At 57.1% G+C, this 15,121-nt stretch overlaps 1 protein-coding gene across 1 annotated transcript in view; it reads right to left on the bottom strand.

Moving 5' to 3' along the window:
- PHACTR3 (phosphatase and actin regulator 3) overlaps nucleotides 1-15,121 on the bottom strand; it is a 175,376-nt gene that overhangs the window by 48,780 nt on the left and 111,475 nt on the right. The window contains exons 2-4 of the mRNA XM_006896924.1: nucleotides 7,316-7,477; nucleotides 6,172-6,249; nucleotides 2,028-2,207 (exon numbers count right to left, since the gene is read on the bottom strand). Coding sequence (XP_006896986.1) covers nucleotides 2,028-2,207; nucleotides 6,172-6,249; nucleotides 7,316-7,477 — 420 coding nt within the window. The remainder of the gene's footprint in view (nucleotides 1-2,027; nucleotides 2,208-6,171; nucleotides 6,250-7,315; nucleotides 7,478-15,121) is intronic.

The raw sequence follows: 15,121 nt of genomic DNA, 5'->3' as shown, positions 1-15,121 counted from the left end.
TGGAGGAGCAAAGGGACTCGGGTGGGATTCTAACCACGGACAAAGCAGAGGCTTCCCCCGGGCATACAGCCTCGACCACCTTCAGCCCGGACACGAGCATCAGACGTGGAAGGAGGGAGGCAAGGGCAAGACTCAGGGGTGTGGGGGCCCCATCACGTTTACACAGGCCAGTCCCCTCGAGGTGGAGGTCTTCCCCAAGAGAATGACACTCGGACGTGCTTCGTGTCAAATCAGCTCTGCCACTCACCCCAAGACCCTGGGTGAGTTCCCAAATCTGTGTTCCCACCTCATTTACATCCTCAGAGCAATAACTGTCCCCTCAAGGGGTCGTGGGGGGCTTTAAACAATGCATGGTGAGATCTGGAACACAATGCCCCTCAACAGAACAGCTGTCACGTCACGTGCTCCCTCAGTGAGGCCCTACCCTGCGGGTAGGGGCGTTGGAGTGGGTCAGGGCAGAGCCCCGAGGGCCTGGGCACCTCTTCTTGGGCCTTCTCAGCCAGGATCCCTCGTCTCCTGGAGCCCTCAGCCTGGCCCTTCTCCCACATCTCTCCTTACCCCGCTCAGGACCCCACATGCAACATCTCCATGACACGCTCACCTGCCCAGCCCTGCATCTCATCTCTTCCTTTCCCCCCCTTTGGCTAAGCCCCTCTAGAGAAGACCCCCCACCTTCTCCCCAGGAGGCAGGGAGCCGGAGGAGGAAGAGGGATCACTAGAGAGACCCTCCCACCATGTAGGGCCCGCAGCCTCAGCTCCGCCCTCAGGTGATGGGCAGGTGGACAGCTGGACAGATCAGCGGATGTGGGAATGGATGGCTGTGTACACAGGTGGGTCGATGGGTGAGCAGGTGGGTGGGCAGGTGGGTCGACAGCTCAATCTGTGGGGAGGTGGATGAGGACAAGGACGAGTAGAAAGACGGGTGGGTGAGTGGATGTGTGAAAGGATGGCTGGAACTCAGGTGGACAGATGGATGCATCTTGGAAGTGATGGGTAAATATATAAAGTAGTAAACAGATACGAGGATGGACGGACAGACAGATGTGTGCATAAGCAAGCAGATGAACAGCTAGATGGGCTGATGAATCAAGAGGTTGTATGGACAGAAGGATGGCTAGCTGGATGCATGAGGACACAGGTGAGCTTGTGAGTGCGGAGGTGGGGGATGGAGGGGTGAGTTCTGTAGCGCCCCTTCTCCATCTGAGATTTCTTATCAGAACACCTGCCTCTCACATCCCCTGCTCCTCACCTGCCTGCCCTTCTTCCTGTGTAGCCTCACCTGTTTTACAGGGAAACGCAGCCTGTCACAGCCACACAGTCCTTCCTGTTTCTAGCTTGGAGGGGGGGGGCTGTCACAAACTACAGGCCCAATCTGCCTCCCAGACAGCCACACTCCTGGGGGCTCAAATCAAGTTCCAGCCCTCAAGCTGCGCACGGAGGAGCCAGCAAACTGCCGCAGATCAGGTCCGTGTAGCCAGATCCCCGCTGAGGCGAGATTCCCCTCCCCGGCCTTCCCGTCTCCTTCCTCTCCCAGCTTCAACAGCAGTACTCAACCACCCTCCCACCAACACAGCAGACGTGTGCTAAGTATGTCCTCATCCCAGCAGCCCCAATGAGGGAAGGGAAATAAGCCAAGCACCCCTGGAGAAGTGTGGGACCTCAGCTTGAACCCGCGATGGAGAACCAGGGCCTGCCTGCACCCCAGCTTCCAGGACGAAATGGCTCTATTCAGTTACTCCTTTTGGGGACACCCTTCTGCTGAGGAGTTCCCAGGGAAACCACACAGGGGCCTGGGTGGGGGGGGCGTCAGATGAGGGTCAGCTGTAAATACCTACCTGAACGCACTGAGCCAGGCTGGGAAGGGGCTGTGGAGGAATATGTGGGTACATGTTCTCAAAGCATGGGGTGTACTGAGACCCAGGATCACCTGTGGGTCACTGCCCGAGCCTGGCTGGGGACCCCAGCTGTGACCCCTGGTTTATAGCCATCTCCCAGGCAGCTGAGCCTACGGGGATCCCCAACTATACCTGCATCATCCGGTTGGGGGTCCTCGGGCAACTGCTCGTCCAGGGGCGGGGGGTCAGTCCCAGTGGCCAAGGGGCTTCCGGGCTGCGTGGCCTCAGACGTCAGCACTTCCTGCTGAGGGGGAGACGGCTCGGTCTGCACGCCTCGGGGACCCCCACCGGGGTTGGCTTTGCTCTCAGCATCTGCACAGGAGGCAGCGGTCAGGCCTGCCCTCCACCCGGCCCGGCCATTCTTGGGGAGGATTTCCCTGCAGGGATGGTGCAGGCCCAACAGCCCGACATGGGCTCCCCTCCTTCCATCCTAAGGGAAGGACCAGAGCCAGAACGAACACTGGCCTCTGGCCCGTCCTGTGTGATGTCCAACACCTTGTGGAAGACTGGATGGTGGCCCTGTTACCCACCCAGGGTCCTGCCCTCTGCCGGTGCCTTTCCCATCACCGCCCGTGCTGATGAAGGCTCTAGCCAAGGGGATACCAAGGGGCACGTCACACAGCGGCTTCAGGGAGTGATGGCACAAGTGTCCTTCCTGTGCCCACTGTGGGGACATTCAGCCTGCTGGAAGTTTGGGCACAGGCCTGAGCCAGCCCAGTCCTGCCAGGAGAGCACCGGTCAGCCCAGATGGTGAGCAGACCTCCCAACACTGAGGTGTGAGGCCCAGTGTGACTGGCTCCAATGACCAAAGGCTCTCTGTACCCACTGCTAAACCAGGAGTCACCCTTCAGGAAAGGTTCTCGGATCACCTCGCGTGTGCACGGCCACTGCTGGGCCATCAACTGTCAGTCCCCATCATCCAGGTCATCTACGAGTGTCTGACCCGGGACCAACTAGCTGTCACCCATCAGCAGAGCACTGCGACAGACTTGACCAGTGGTCACCTTCAGCAAACACGCATCACCCACTGTGGCTCAGTGAGGGACCATCCCACCACTGGTCACTTAATAGCAAACATCCATGTGTGCCTGGCTCAGTGTAATGGTCGGGAAAACACTCATTGGTTACTAGTGAGCTGCCACTAACGGTCCCCGGGAGGGAGAGGTGAACACAATCCCTGCCCAAGGTCAGCTCACACTGCATGGCGGCCAGCCAGGCACTGTGCAGGACACCGCAGGCCCTGGCAAAGGGACGTGGCCCAGATCCAAGGGGACAGTGAGCAGGGTGTGTTGGGGTCTAAATAGGAGCCCTTTCCCCCTCAGGAGAGGTGAAGTTATGCTCCTGGGAGGGACCAGAGGGTCTGTGTACTCCTGCGGGAGGAGCTGCCAAGACTGAAGCCCCCCAGCTAGGACCTCACCAGTGAGATAAACTTTAGCACAGCAGGACCAGCCTGTCCACCTGAGACAACCTGACACGAAGCCTCCCCCTGCCCCTAGTCACTGCCCATAAAGGGCCCAGCTGGTCCCCCCAGCAGACCTTCAGCCCTTACAGCAGGTTCAGAGAGAAAGAGCCCCTGGCTGGGTCCCCAACGTGCATGGGGATCCTACCTGAGGATTCCCTCAACTCAGGAGATCGAACCCCCATGCTGCCTCCAGTGACAGGTTTGGGGACACTTCTCACATTCAACAAAAATGATGACTGTCCCCACCGCCAGCCCATGGCCCTCAGGGTTTGGAAGGAGACACAAGTTCAGTGCACCTCAAACAGAGGCACTTGGGCTGAGACCCCCCCCCCGAGGATTCAAGAAGGGGGCCTTGCCCTATACTAGGAGCATGTGGGTCTTAAAAAGGTTGGTCACTTGCTGCCAGTGACCATCTTTACTGTTCACATCATCCGAAGCCGCCGTCGAAGATCACGGTGTGACCCTGTAGGACCCGGGGTGCTTGCTGCTGGGCCACCAGCTGGACTCTTCTGGGCTGTGCTCAGGGAGGCATTACAGCTCCCAAAATAGCCCAGTGGGAGCTGTTGCTAAGAAATGCGGGGTGGGGGGTGAATGGCTCTTCCCTGCCCCCCAGTGTGTGCCACCCCCACGCCCACCCCCGTCGGGGGCAGCTGCTTGTGCTCCATCAGTCCTGCTGAGGGCTGTTGGGTGGAGGAGACCACAGCCGGGCGAGGGAGGGACAAGCTTTGTGTATACCCGTGTGACCACACATGTGCACGCACAGCCACAGTGAGGCCTGCACATGTTATACATTCATATGTACATAGAGCAAGCATGTCTATACATGAAACACCATGTGCCCAAAATACACAGGACACACGCGCAGAGAAGTCAATGCACCCGTGTGCAATCACCACACGTGTGCATACATGTTCATGCATGACGCATCCGATGCACACGCATCACACATATGTGCATGCATGTATATGCATAACGCATCCGATGCACATGCCAGCCCGTGCCTGTGCCTCTCAGGTCACTGAGTACAGTGGGGAGAGGAAGTGCTTTACGGAGCTGTCCAATGACGGAGCGTGGAGTTCCCGGAATTATTTATGGAAACAGTGGTTGGCATGGAATGGAAGATGAGCTTCATTCAGGAATGGAGTGGTGTCTGGCTGGGAGGGCTGCAGGCTTCATTCGCAGTGGACATCACTTTGGTCTGGGGGACACGCGGGCCCTTCGTGCCAGGGCCAGTGGTCGGGCAGGGCGGCAGGGCAGGCGCTGGCTGGGACCCACAGACACCAGGGCCGCAGGAGTACTTTGAGGCTTCTGCCCAGAGCAGGGCAAATTCGGGCCCTGGACGCCCCCCTTCAGGCCCTGCCCAGGCCAGGCCAGCTCGCCAGCCAGGTAACATGCCCCAGTGCTGTGCAGGTAAACCCTGGACACTCAACATTGTGTGTGTACATGCGGGGCACTGTGCCACAAGCCAACTTGTTCTCTCAGGACTCTCCTGGCCCAGGGCAACCAGGTGAGAAAACCTGAAGGGCAGCAGCCTCTTTGGGGATCTCACCACCACACCACCTTCAGCAGGTGGCCAGTGCAGTGAGGACGGCCTGCCACCAGGGGGCGCGCCTGCCACAGGGACAGGCTGGCTCCCTGGACCAGGAGGAGGAGGAGGGACTCCAAGTCTTCCCAGATGCCCAAACCCCAAAATGTGAGCCCTCCTGAGGATTCTCACACCCCCAAAACAGGCTAGCCTGCACAAGAGCCCATTTCCCTCCAGAGTGCCAGTCCTCGGCCCAAGGCTGTCAGGCATCCCAGGTCCTGACTCCCACTGGCCAGAGGCCCTCACAGTCCTGGGAGGAGTCTGACTGGACACGCTGTCCTGGAGGGGGCCTCTGCACCCCTCACTGCGGCTCAAGGCCCTCTGCAGGTGATGGTGGACGGGACAGGCCGTCCTTGCCAGAGCGCTGGGCTCTCAAGCTTGTCTCCAGACAGACATCCCCCCGACAGCACTTCCTCTCAGAGCCCTCACTACACTGCACATGCCCTCATCATGCCACCACACCTGATGATGCATGGGACACATGTCACCCTCACAGCACTACAGCCCTGAAACACCTGTACAACTCTTTAGACTGGCCTTGAGCCCAGGGTACCGCTGGGGTCTGCCTGTGCCAACCCCAGAACCCCACAAATGTGCCACAGCCCGGGACTCTGTGCACACCTGGCAGAGGCTTTGGGCCTGGACCCAGACCTCAGCCCGCAGGACATCCGCCCAGAGACCTCCGAGGACAGGAGGGTTCTGGACATCAACCAAGGTGAACACTCTGACCTTTGCACTTCCCAGCAGAGGGCACAGAGCAGGGCCTGATGTGGCCTCTGTCCCCCTTGTAGGGTGAGCCACCCCTCAGAGCCTCTAAGACCACAGCTGTGACCAGGGAGTGACCAGCAGACCTGAATCCCAGGACTGCAGTGATGGGGATGGCAGGAGAGGGGGCCGAGCCCACAGCACTTCCTGAGTGGTGGCCGCAGCGCCAGAGGGTGTCAGGATTCACCCACAAAGACCACAAGCAAACATGAAAACACCAAGCTTCTGCTATCGATGTGGCGGGGTCCCAAGAGCCTTATCATCCAGGCCGCTCAGTGGACGGTAACCAGGAGAGATGGCTGCTGTCAGCCCTGGGCCCACCAGGAGGTGCCGTTCCACACGCTGGGGGCCCACAGATGCCCTGTGCTCCACCCTGGGACCCTGAGTGGGGATTTCTCTTCCTGGGGTCCTGTCCTAGCCCTGGACACTGCCATCTGGTGGCCTCTGACCCGCTGGGCACTCACCCTGCTCCATCATCTCCAGCAGGCCCTTCTTGATGAGCTCCTCCCGACCCTGTCTGCCGGCCATTTTCTTCTCCAAGGCTGGAGGAGACATGAGACATGACATTAAACCGTGGCCTCGCCCCACACGCGGCCCTCGTGTCCACAGAGGGGCCACAGAGGGCAGGGATCCTGTGCCCCTTCCCAGGGACTATTTAAACTCGGTCTGAGGGCAGTGCCCTCGGGGGCCTGGAGCATCGCCCACGAGATCTGGTGAAGCAAGGCCTTCCTTCTGGAGGGAAGAGCGGTGCAGAGTGCTAAGACTGAGATGTCCGCCACAGATGAGCACTTCGCTCCACAAGGCAGACAGGACGACAGTCCTGTCCTTCAGGTGTGGCTGTGGGTTTGCACTCGGTCTTTAAGCTCCTGCTGCCCGTGGCCATCTGCCCCCAGAGCCTCCTTGCTGACCAGCCACAGTCCCGTGGTCAGCTATGTCCCATGGGTCAGTCTCCTTCCCTCCATCTGCAAACGCCAAGTCCTTCCTGCAGGTCACCCTGGGGACACCCCGCCTGAATGCCAGGCCAGTGGCCCAGAGATTCAGTGAGTGGGGGCCACTGGGGACCAGGCGTCCCCTTTCCAATGCCTCCCACGACCCTCATGGGCACAGTCCTGGCAGTGCCCACACTGGACCCCCAACACTCACAAACTAGTTTATAATGGGGTCTCTGGTGAACATCAAGGCTGGATTCCAAGGCTTTGGCTGGGGGTGAAGGGCTGATCCCCCCCCAGGCCGTAGGTGGAGGACAGGCTCCAAGGGCTGCTTTGAAGGGGCCTGGAGGGGCAGTGGAGGGAGGGGCGGGGGAAGGAGCGGCCATGGAGGGAGGGACCAGGACCGAGGCCAGAGACCCCTACAGCTTCTGCTTTACGTATGGGCTGGAAGGGCATGGGGCCCACCACCCTGAGGACAAAGCCCACCTAGCCCTCTGCCGTCAGCACCCTGATGGAGCCCACCTCAGCCACCATGCCCCAGGTACGGGGTGGAAGGATAAGGCCCAACACCCGGACAATGCAGCCCATCCCAGCCACAAGACCCCGAGTGTGGGGCAGATGGGCACCCCCCCCTCAGCACCTCCGCGGGCTGGACCCACCCCACGCCCTGCAGGCTCACCAGACGTCGTCTGCTTCAGCTTCTCGTTTTTCTTTTTCCTCCATTTCCAGGGCTTGAAGATCCTGCCCAGGGTGGCCAGCCTGCTGTTCCTCCTCGCAGGGGGCGTGCGGGTCCCCGAGATCAGGCACTCGGAGCGGACAGGGGGTGCCGGGTCCATCTCATCTGAAGAAGTGAGCAGACCCCAGTGACTACACAGCCCCAGACCCCCAGGGAGCCTTATCCCAGGACCCAGCTTCTCCACAGGCAGACACAGCAGGGACCCCAGGTCAGAGATTTCTGGGTCCCGCACAGCCAGGGTGCCCCCTCACGTAGAGGCTGGCTGCTACCTGCACGGCCAAAGTGCTGGCTGAGCGGCTGCCCTGGGGATGGAAGTCCTGTCTGAGCAGGTGAGGACTCACCAGGACAGATAGTAAAGGTGTGTAGAGTCACAGAGCAATGCCATCATCCAGGGTCTACAGGCTGCAGGAGGAGCCTTAGGAAATGTCCACTGACCCCCGACACTGGCTGAGGGATAGGGGGCACCCCTCATCCCCCGGGCAGTGTGCGGTGTGTCAGAATGCAGAGACATGAAAATGAAAGACACCCCACAATCCAGAGTGGTCAATTTCCAGGACGGGGTCAGTTTGGGCCCCAGACAGGCGAGTGGTCCAACAGCTCCCCTGGACCCCACTGTCAGCAGTGACCAGAGCTCAAATGGTCTGCAGGGCATTATAAAGGGCCACAAGGCACTGTCCTCAGCACACGGGGTGGGACCTCCCTCCAGACAGGCGAATCCTCAAGCCAGGTCACAGTCACATCCAACTCTAGGTGGGTTCAAATGCCAGCTGGTCAGCTATGAGTTGACTAGTTTTGACCACCCTGGGACTCCTGTCAGAAAAGCTTTAGTAGACACCTAACTCCCAGGTTGGTTGCTGTTATGTGCCGTTGAGTCACCTGCAACTCATAGCGACACTATGTATATAACAGCCCTAAATCCTGCTCTATCCCTTGCCAATCTTACTGTCTTCGACACATCTACCCCAGTGGCGGAATCAATCCATCTCATCAAGGGTCTTCTCCCTCCTGTGCTGTCCCTCCACCCTCCCAAGCATGCCGTCCCTCTCCAAGGACTGGTTCCTCCTTGCAACATGTCCAAAGTATGTCAGAAGAAGCTTCAGAATCCTTGCCTCCAAGGAGCAGCCTGGCTTCACCTTCTGCAGGGCGAACTTGTTTGTTCTCCTAGCAGTCCATGGAATATACTCTTCTCCAGCACCACAGCTCAAAGGCATCAACTCTCCTATCATCCCTAGTCATTGTCCAGCTCTGGGATGTATGCAAATGATTGTGAAGATCATGGCCTGTATCACAGGGTGTTCACTGCCGTCGAGTCGAGCACGACTCAGTGACCGTATGAACAAAAGGCCTGAAAGCCTTTCTATCATTATCGTCATTTCTCCAAGTTGAGTTTCCAGAGGCATGTGGTTTAGGAAGTGGATGCCACGCCTGCTTCCAAACCGGTCTTAAACTGGAAGCTCCACTGTCCACCATGGGCAGCCATTATGGCATTTGACTCCCAATGGCACAAGGTTCAGCATCACGGCGACCCAGCTTACTTCAGTGCAGCAAACTGACAGAGGAGGGCTGTACAATTTACAAGAATGTTCCTCCAAAATAACACTAGACCCTTGGGCCCAGTTGACTTTTAAATACAAGGTAGGGAGGCTGAAAGGATCACTGGTGGGCTATCACGAAAAAGGGGGAAGTGTGTGCTTACACTGGGGCTTGAAATGCACGTCAGAAAGCAAAGTGCATAAAAAACCATGGATCGCTGAAAGAAAAAGCAGCCTGTTCTGTAAAAGTTCCCTTATATCACCAGAAAAAGCCAAGCTGTAGCTCACAGCCCGCCAGCGACCTGCCGGAACTGCACGCTTCCCGATTCACACACAAGTTAGGCCAAGCTGGACTGTAACTGGGTTCCCTCCACATCATTTAACACGTTGCAGCACACTTTTAAATTGACGACCCTGCTTAGAAACACATTTGCGACAATGTGTTAAAAATGCACATCTTAAGATAGTTTGTACCCATGTATGACAAGACTGTAAATTTATACGTACTGTTCCCATCCTCCACAAAGATGGGACTTGTAAACATACTATTAATAACAGGTAATAGTGATGAAAAAGAAAAAACCACCCACATTCAGCTCATGTCGGAATCAAACTACCAGGGAATCCTCTCCACAGAGGCCTCTGGACACATGAGGGCGACCTGGGTACCGATCAGCATCTCCACAAGTGCACCCATCACTGCCCCGAAACACCTGTGTCCACTTCTGTCACCTCATCTGTCCCGGCGCTCCAGCGACTCCCAGGTGAGCCTTAAGTGTGCCAGGTGCTGCACCTGCTCCCCACAAGGAGCCCCTCAACTTGGATGAGCTCAGGACTCCCCCCCCCCCCGAAAATAGCAGCCCACTCACTCTGCAAACCCCAGGGTGTAATGTTATCCCTCACCTGGCTCTAGGGGTGACAGGCTGCCTGTTGGCAGACACCCCACACGGCAGGTTGGGGTAAGTGGATCAGGTGCCAGCAGCCAGGATCCCACATAGTGGGCCAGGGTGAGCTGACTGGGCGCCCTCCACCCTCTCCAGCAGCCCTGCACTCCACGTTCCATGCGTTCTCCTTGCCTTTCCTTCCTCCGCCCACGGCCAGATGGGCACAGAACTGTGTGTGCCAGACCAGGAGCACGGCCACGCAATGACGGGGGAGGGGACCTCCAAGGGCTTCCCAAGCCTTTCAGGCCAAGGGGCGGGGATAGACCTCCAGAGACTAGCAGGGGACCAATGGGGCTGTCACCCCTGGGTGTGACCTTGGCCTCACCTGGGGGTCCTGGACTGCAGATGGCCAAGTGGGTTTCTGAGGAGCCGGGGGATGGGGTCCCAGCCTGGAAGCAGGTCAACCACCAGAGATGAGCCCTAAGAATTTCCCAGAAGTCAAAGCAAGGAGGGGGAGCCCCAGGAGACCCTTCAAATCAGATGGGGGATCCCGCCTTTACTGCCAGCTCTCCAACCTTGATCCAGGCCACTACCATGCCTGACCCAGACGTCCCCAAGTCCCTGCTCTCACCCCTGCACATTCTACAGGGGACAGTGTGCTCCCCTAAGCACTGTGGTTGTCAGAGGCAGCATGGAAGGATGAGTGGAAATGGGAAACCCAGGGAGGAAGTGGGCCGAGTGCTGCTCCCAGTGAGGGTTTGGCAACCAGTCTCAGGACAAAAAACGGGTGTCAATGGTTGAGTGGAAAATTCTTACACTTTGTAGAATTCCAACCAAACTACAAATGAACAGAAGTGTTTAACTGGTGCAGTCAGCCGCTGACTGGTGTCAAGTGCCATGCCAACCCTGGGGCCTGTTGCAGGTGGGACCAGGAGAGGCACTGGGCTTTGCTGGCTGGTTTTCAGATTTCCAAGCCTTTCTCCCTGGTCCTTTTTAGCCTGAAAGCCACACTGACATTTGTTTGGCTCCAAAATGAAACCCCAATGACATGTAGGGCTAGTCCAGGGGTCCCTAGGTTCTGAGATTCGGAGGCCCAAAATTCCATATGTAAGGCTGGGCTTCAGGGAGAGACGTCAACTTTCCTCCACTAACTGTGGCAGTTCAAGGCCAACACAGAGCTCTCATCTATAGCTAACAAACGTGACCTTAAAGGATCTTTTCATTGAGTGAGTGGACATATGTACATTCATGTACGGCCCGGCAGGTAGATGGACGGGTGTGTGGGTGGACAGATGGGTCCAGGACTGGTTTGTCGATCTAAATGTGTTGTGGACCAGGCCGGAGTCAGCGGACTGTCTTGAGAACCTCAGGCTGGAGCTTATGGTCACTGGAAAGACGTGGACATAGGTGAGGCCAGAGTGTGAGGCGGGCCCAGCCAAGAATCATATGGCCCCAACACGAGCGTGGTTGCAGGGACTCACGGGGAGTGAGGCGAGACTGGCCTGGTGGATGTCACCACAGACGGCAGAGAACAAGGCTGCAGGCCAGGACACCAGCTGAAGGGAGAGTCAGGTGAGGCCAGCAAGTGCCACCATGATGGAAAGGTGGCAGAGGTGAGCAAGGCACTGGGCCGAGTTGTCAGAATTGAGTCTATAATCACGGAGGCTGTGGAGGAGGGGACCAGGCTTCACTTAGCATGGCAGGCAGCAGCAACAGTGACAGAGGGACCAGCTGTGTGGCCAGCCCATTCTAAGTACCCAGCACAGGTCACTCCATGACCATCTTGATCCAGCACGCATACGACAGAAGAGGAACAAGGCTGGTAAGTCAGGCTGCCTGTTCTACGCTGAACTACACGGAGATGACGGTGCTACAGGACAAACAGGGCGAGGAAGGAGAGATGGGGTCAAAAGCCAAGTATCCGCCCAGGGCCAGGCTGCAGGAGACAGGCCAGACAGATCTCCCACCAGGACATATCCCGAAACCCAAATACGAAATTTTGACGTAGATTTAATGTTTCTCAGATGTTAAATTCTTGTTTGACCTTCTTGGCCCATCCTGGAAAATTCTGAAGACCTAGGGGCATAGTTTGGATGTGGTGGCCAATAGGAAGGCTGAGTAACACCAGACACCCTCCAAGGACAGAATGTGAGTGCTCAACACACCACAGCACACAGGAAGGCCGGGCTGTAGGTGGGGCACCACGTGAGGAGGGCTGGGGGCGCCCTTGCCAGGCCATGTGGGGTGGGTGGGGGACTCCGCTCAGGGCCACGTGCGGTGGGCTCAGGCCGAAGAGGGCGGGATTACACAATGAGGAGACAGGAAATGTTAAATACCATCTAGGGCTCTATCTGCAGAACCTCTGGAGGGGTCTGCCCATCACTTCACAAGCTGATTACAGCTGCCTGCCATGGAAGAACGGCCACCTCTCCCAGGATGGAGGGAATGGGGATCCCAATACCATCGAACTCAGGTGGCGGTCCTCTCCACCTCCACCAGCACCAAGCACCGTCCCCGCATACGAATGGAGGAGGGCCAGCTGGAGGAGCGAATGGAAAGACAGAAGTGACCAGGTGCATGGAGAGACTGATGTGTCAGTGGATACAGGAATGCACAGGCGGGTGGGTGACAGGATGGACACAGGGGGAGCCCTGAGAGCATGAATAGATTAATGGTAGGAGAATGAGTGGACGGGTGGACAGATGGATGGCTGGGTGGATAGGAAGATGGCTCAACGGGGGAGATAGCATGTAGATGAACACATGATCAGTGACTGGTGGAGGAGTGAATGAAGATGGGTGGGTGAGAGGATGCCAAGGGGAGCCCCGAAAGCATGAATGGTTACTGACAGGAGGGTGGGTGGTTACCTGGATGGTAAGTGGGTGACTACGTATATGGACAACCAGTGATTGGTGGAGAAGCAAGTGGCCGGAAGTGTGAATGGACCATCAATGCACAGACGGGTGAGTGGAGAGGGAGGGTGGGTAGGCAGATGTGAGGGGAAGGGAGGAGGGGAAGAGAGGAGGGTGGGAACGCCTGACCTGGTGACACAGAATTGAAAATGGCATCTAATGCAGGTTGACAGTTACTCATGAAGGCTCTGAGAAGTCCTGCAGTTTCTAAACTTATTTCATCAGCTTTTCCCAAATATTGTTATTAAATTCTGCCTCGCACTGAACTTTGCCCACAAAACATGTGCTGTAAATCCAGCCTCTACGCTGGTGGTTATAATCCCACTTAGGAAAGGGTCGTCTTGGTTATGTTAATGAGGCAGGATCAGTATGGAGATTGAGTCAGTCTCTTCTTAGATACAAAAGTGATTAAATGCAGCAACCAAGAGAAGAGATGTGAGGGGAGATCTTGACACACGGAAATCACCCAGGAGCAGCTCCTCAAGGAGACAAGGACCTTCCAGAATTAACTCAGACATCTCCAAGGTCAGCACCCCGAGCTTAGACTTCTGGGCTCTGAAACTGAGAAACGAGTGTCAAAGCCCCTCAACTCGTGGAATTTGTGACAGCAGCTCCTGAGGGCAGGAGGTGGAGGGGAGAAGATAGCTGTCTGATCATAGCGACCCCCGCACAACAAAACCCTTGTCCCGTCCTCACAACCACCGCTTTGTATGGGTCTACTGTTGTAGCCCGTCTCTATCTCATTGTGGGTCTTTCATGCTGACCCTGCACCCAGCATGAAGTCCTTCAGTGACCGGCCCCTCCTCTTAACCGTCTTGATAGGTGGGTTCACCAGGTCTCCCTAACCTACACCGAATGAAGACCTCCCCTCTCTGTTCCCAGCTTCCCAGACAGCAAGAACCACAAGGGAACCTGTCAAACGGAGTTTGGGTTTCAAATCTAGGCTTCCTCCCAGCGTGAATGCATTCTTGCAAAATAGTGTTAATTTCATTAAGAAATACAAAACTATTTCCCTGAGCTTTGTCATCCAAAGATGGGGGGTTTTCTGAAGTCAGTGGCCATCCCGTGAGGCCGACATCCCAGCAGCCTCAACAAAGGGCTCACACACGCAGGGACAGTGAGATTCCACAGGACAGGCAGCATGCCCGTCATACATCAGGTCCACCACCAGAGGGAGCCGGCCAGACGGCAACCGCCAACAAGATGCTCTCAGAAGCGAGCACCAGCGTCCTAAGCAGCCCCTGGCTGTCCAGACACCCTGGTCCACAATGACACCAGCATGAGCTGTACAGGTGGGCACCACGTGGGCCGTCGAGTCCAGGGGAACAATCAAGATGTTGTTAAAGTGGCTTCTTCCTCACCGCCTTGTGCATTATGGAAAAACACCACTTCTCCCCAGAAGCCCATCTGTTTAGAACCAGCCCCGTGATTCTGCCTACCCTGGCAGGTGGCTGCCAGACAGATGGCCAGTTCTCCGACTGAAAACGAGCCTGAGTCTGAATCCACAATCTCAAACTGCTGTGTCGAGTCAGAAGGTGAGGATGAGAAAGCTCTCAGCAACTGGCTTTGTCCCTGGTGTCAGTTAAGGGGAAGAGTACTGGTCTAAAGGTTGGCGGTTCAAACCCTCTCAAAGGTGCCTCAGAAGACACGCTTGGTGATTGGCTGTGAAAACGTACAGAGCGGTTCTGGTCCACACACAGTGGGCATCCCAGGCAGGGATCAACTAGACGCCAAGTAGCAATGGGATGCTGCCATATTTGCATACGTCAGGCAGGTTCTCAGGGGGCCCAGCCCCTTCAGGAGAGCATCATGGTTGGAAAAGTGGAGGGTCAGGGAGGCAGAGGACACTTGGCGAGAGTGGCCGACAGTGACCACCATGGGCTGAGCACGGCGAGGACGGTGCAGGGCCTGCTGGGTTGTCCATGGGTCACCATGAGTTAACTGAGCCACAGAACCGAAACCCTGCGGCACCCACTCTGCGAGAAGACCCCCCATTTCCTGGAGGTGGTCAATGGTGGGCTCCAGAGCTGCCCTTCCAGAGGTCACCTGGGTGGAGTCTGAGGGCCACCAAGAGGCTGGTGGTGGCAGTGACCCTCCAGCAGTCTCGGCAGAGACATACAGGGGAGCTGCCGGTAGAGACATATAGGGGAGCTGCCTTGAGGCCGAGATCCCACTTCAAAGCATTCCCCAGGGAGAAGAGGAAACCTACAAACGCGTGCCCTCACAGTCGCCCCAGGGTGGGGACTGCCCAAATGTCCCTCCCCTGACAGAATGTCGTCTGTCCATTCAATGGGACAGGACTCAACTGTCAAAGCAAATGAAGCACTGACACGTGCCAGCGTGTAGATCGACCCTGACAGCATTGTGCTGGTCACCCAGCGCCTCTGGGGACCGACTCTCAGCCACCACCCTGGACAGCAG

This window comes from Elephantulus edwardii, unplaced genomic scaffold (genome assembly GCF_000299155.1).
Source record: "Elephantulus edwardii isolate Elephantulus edwardi_28Jun2011 unplaced genomic scaffold, EleEdw1.0 scaffold00193, whole genome shotgun sequence".
NCBI classification, from domain to species: Eukaryota; Metazoa; Chordata; class Mammalia; order Macroscelidea; family Macroscelididae; genus Elephantulus; species Elephantulus edwardii.
This window is presented reverse-complemented; position numbering and strand designations above follow the sequence as displayed.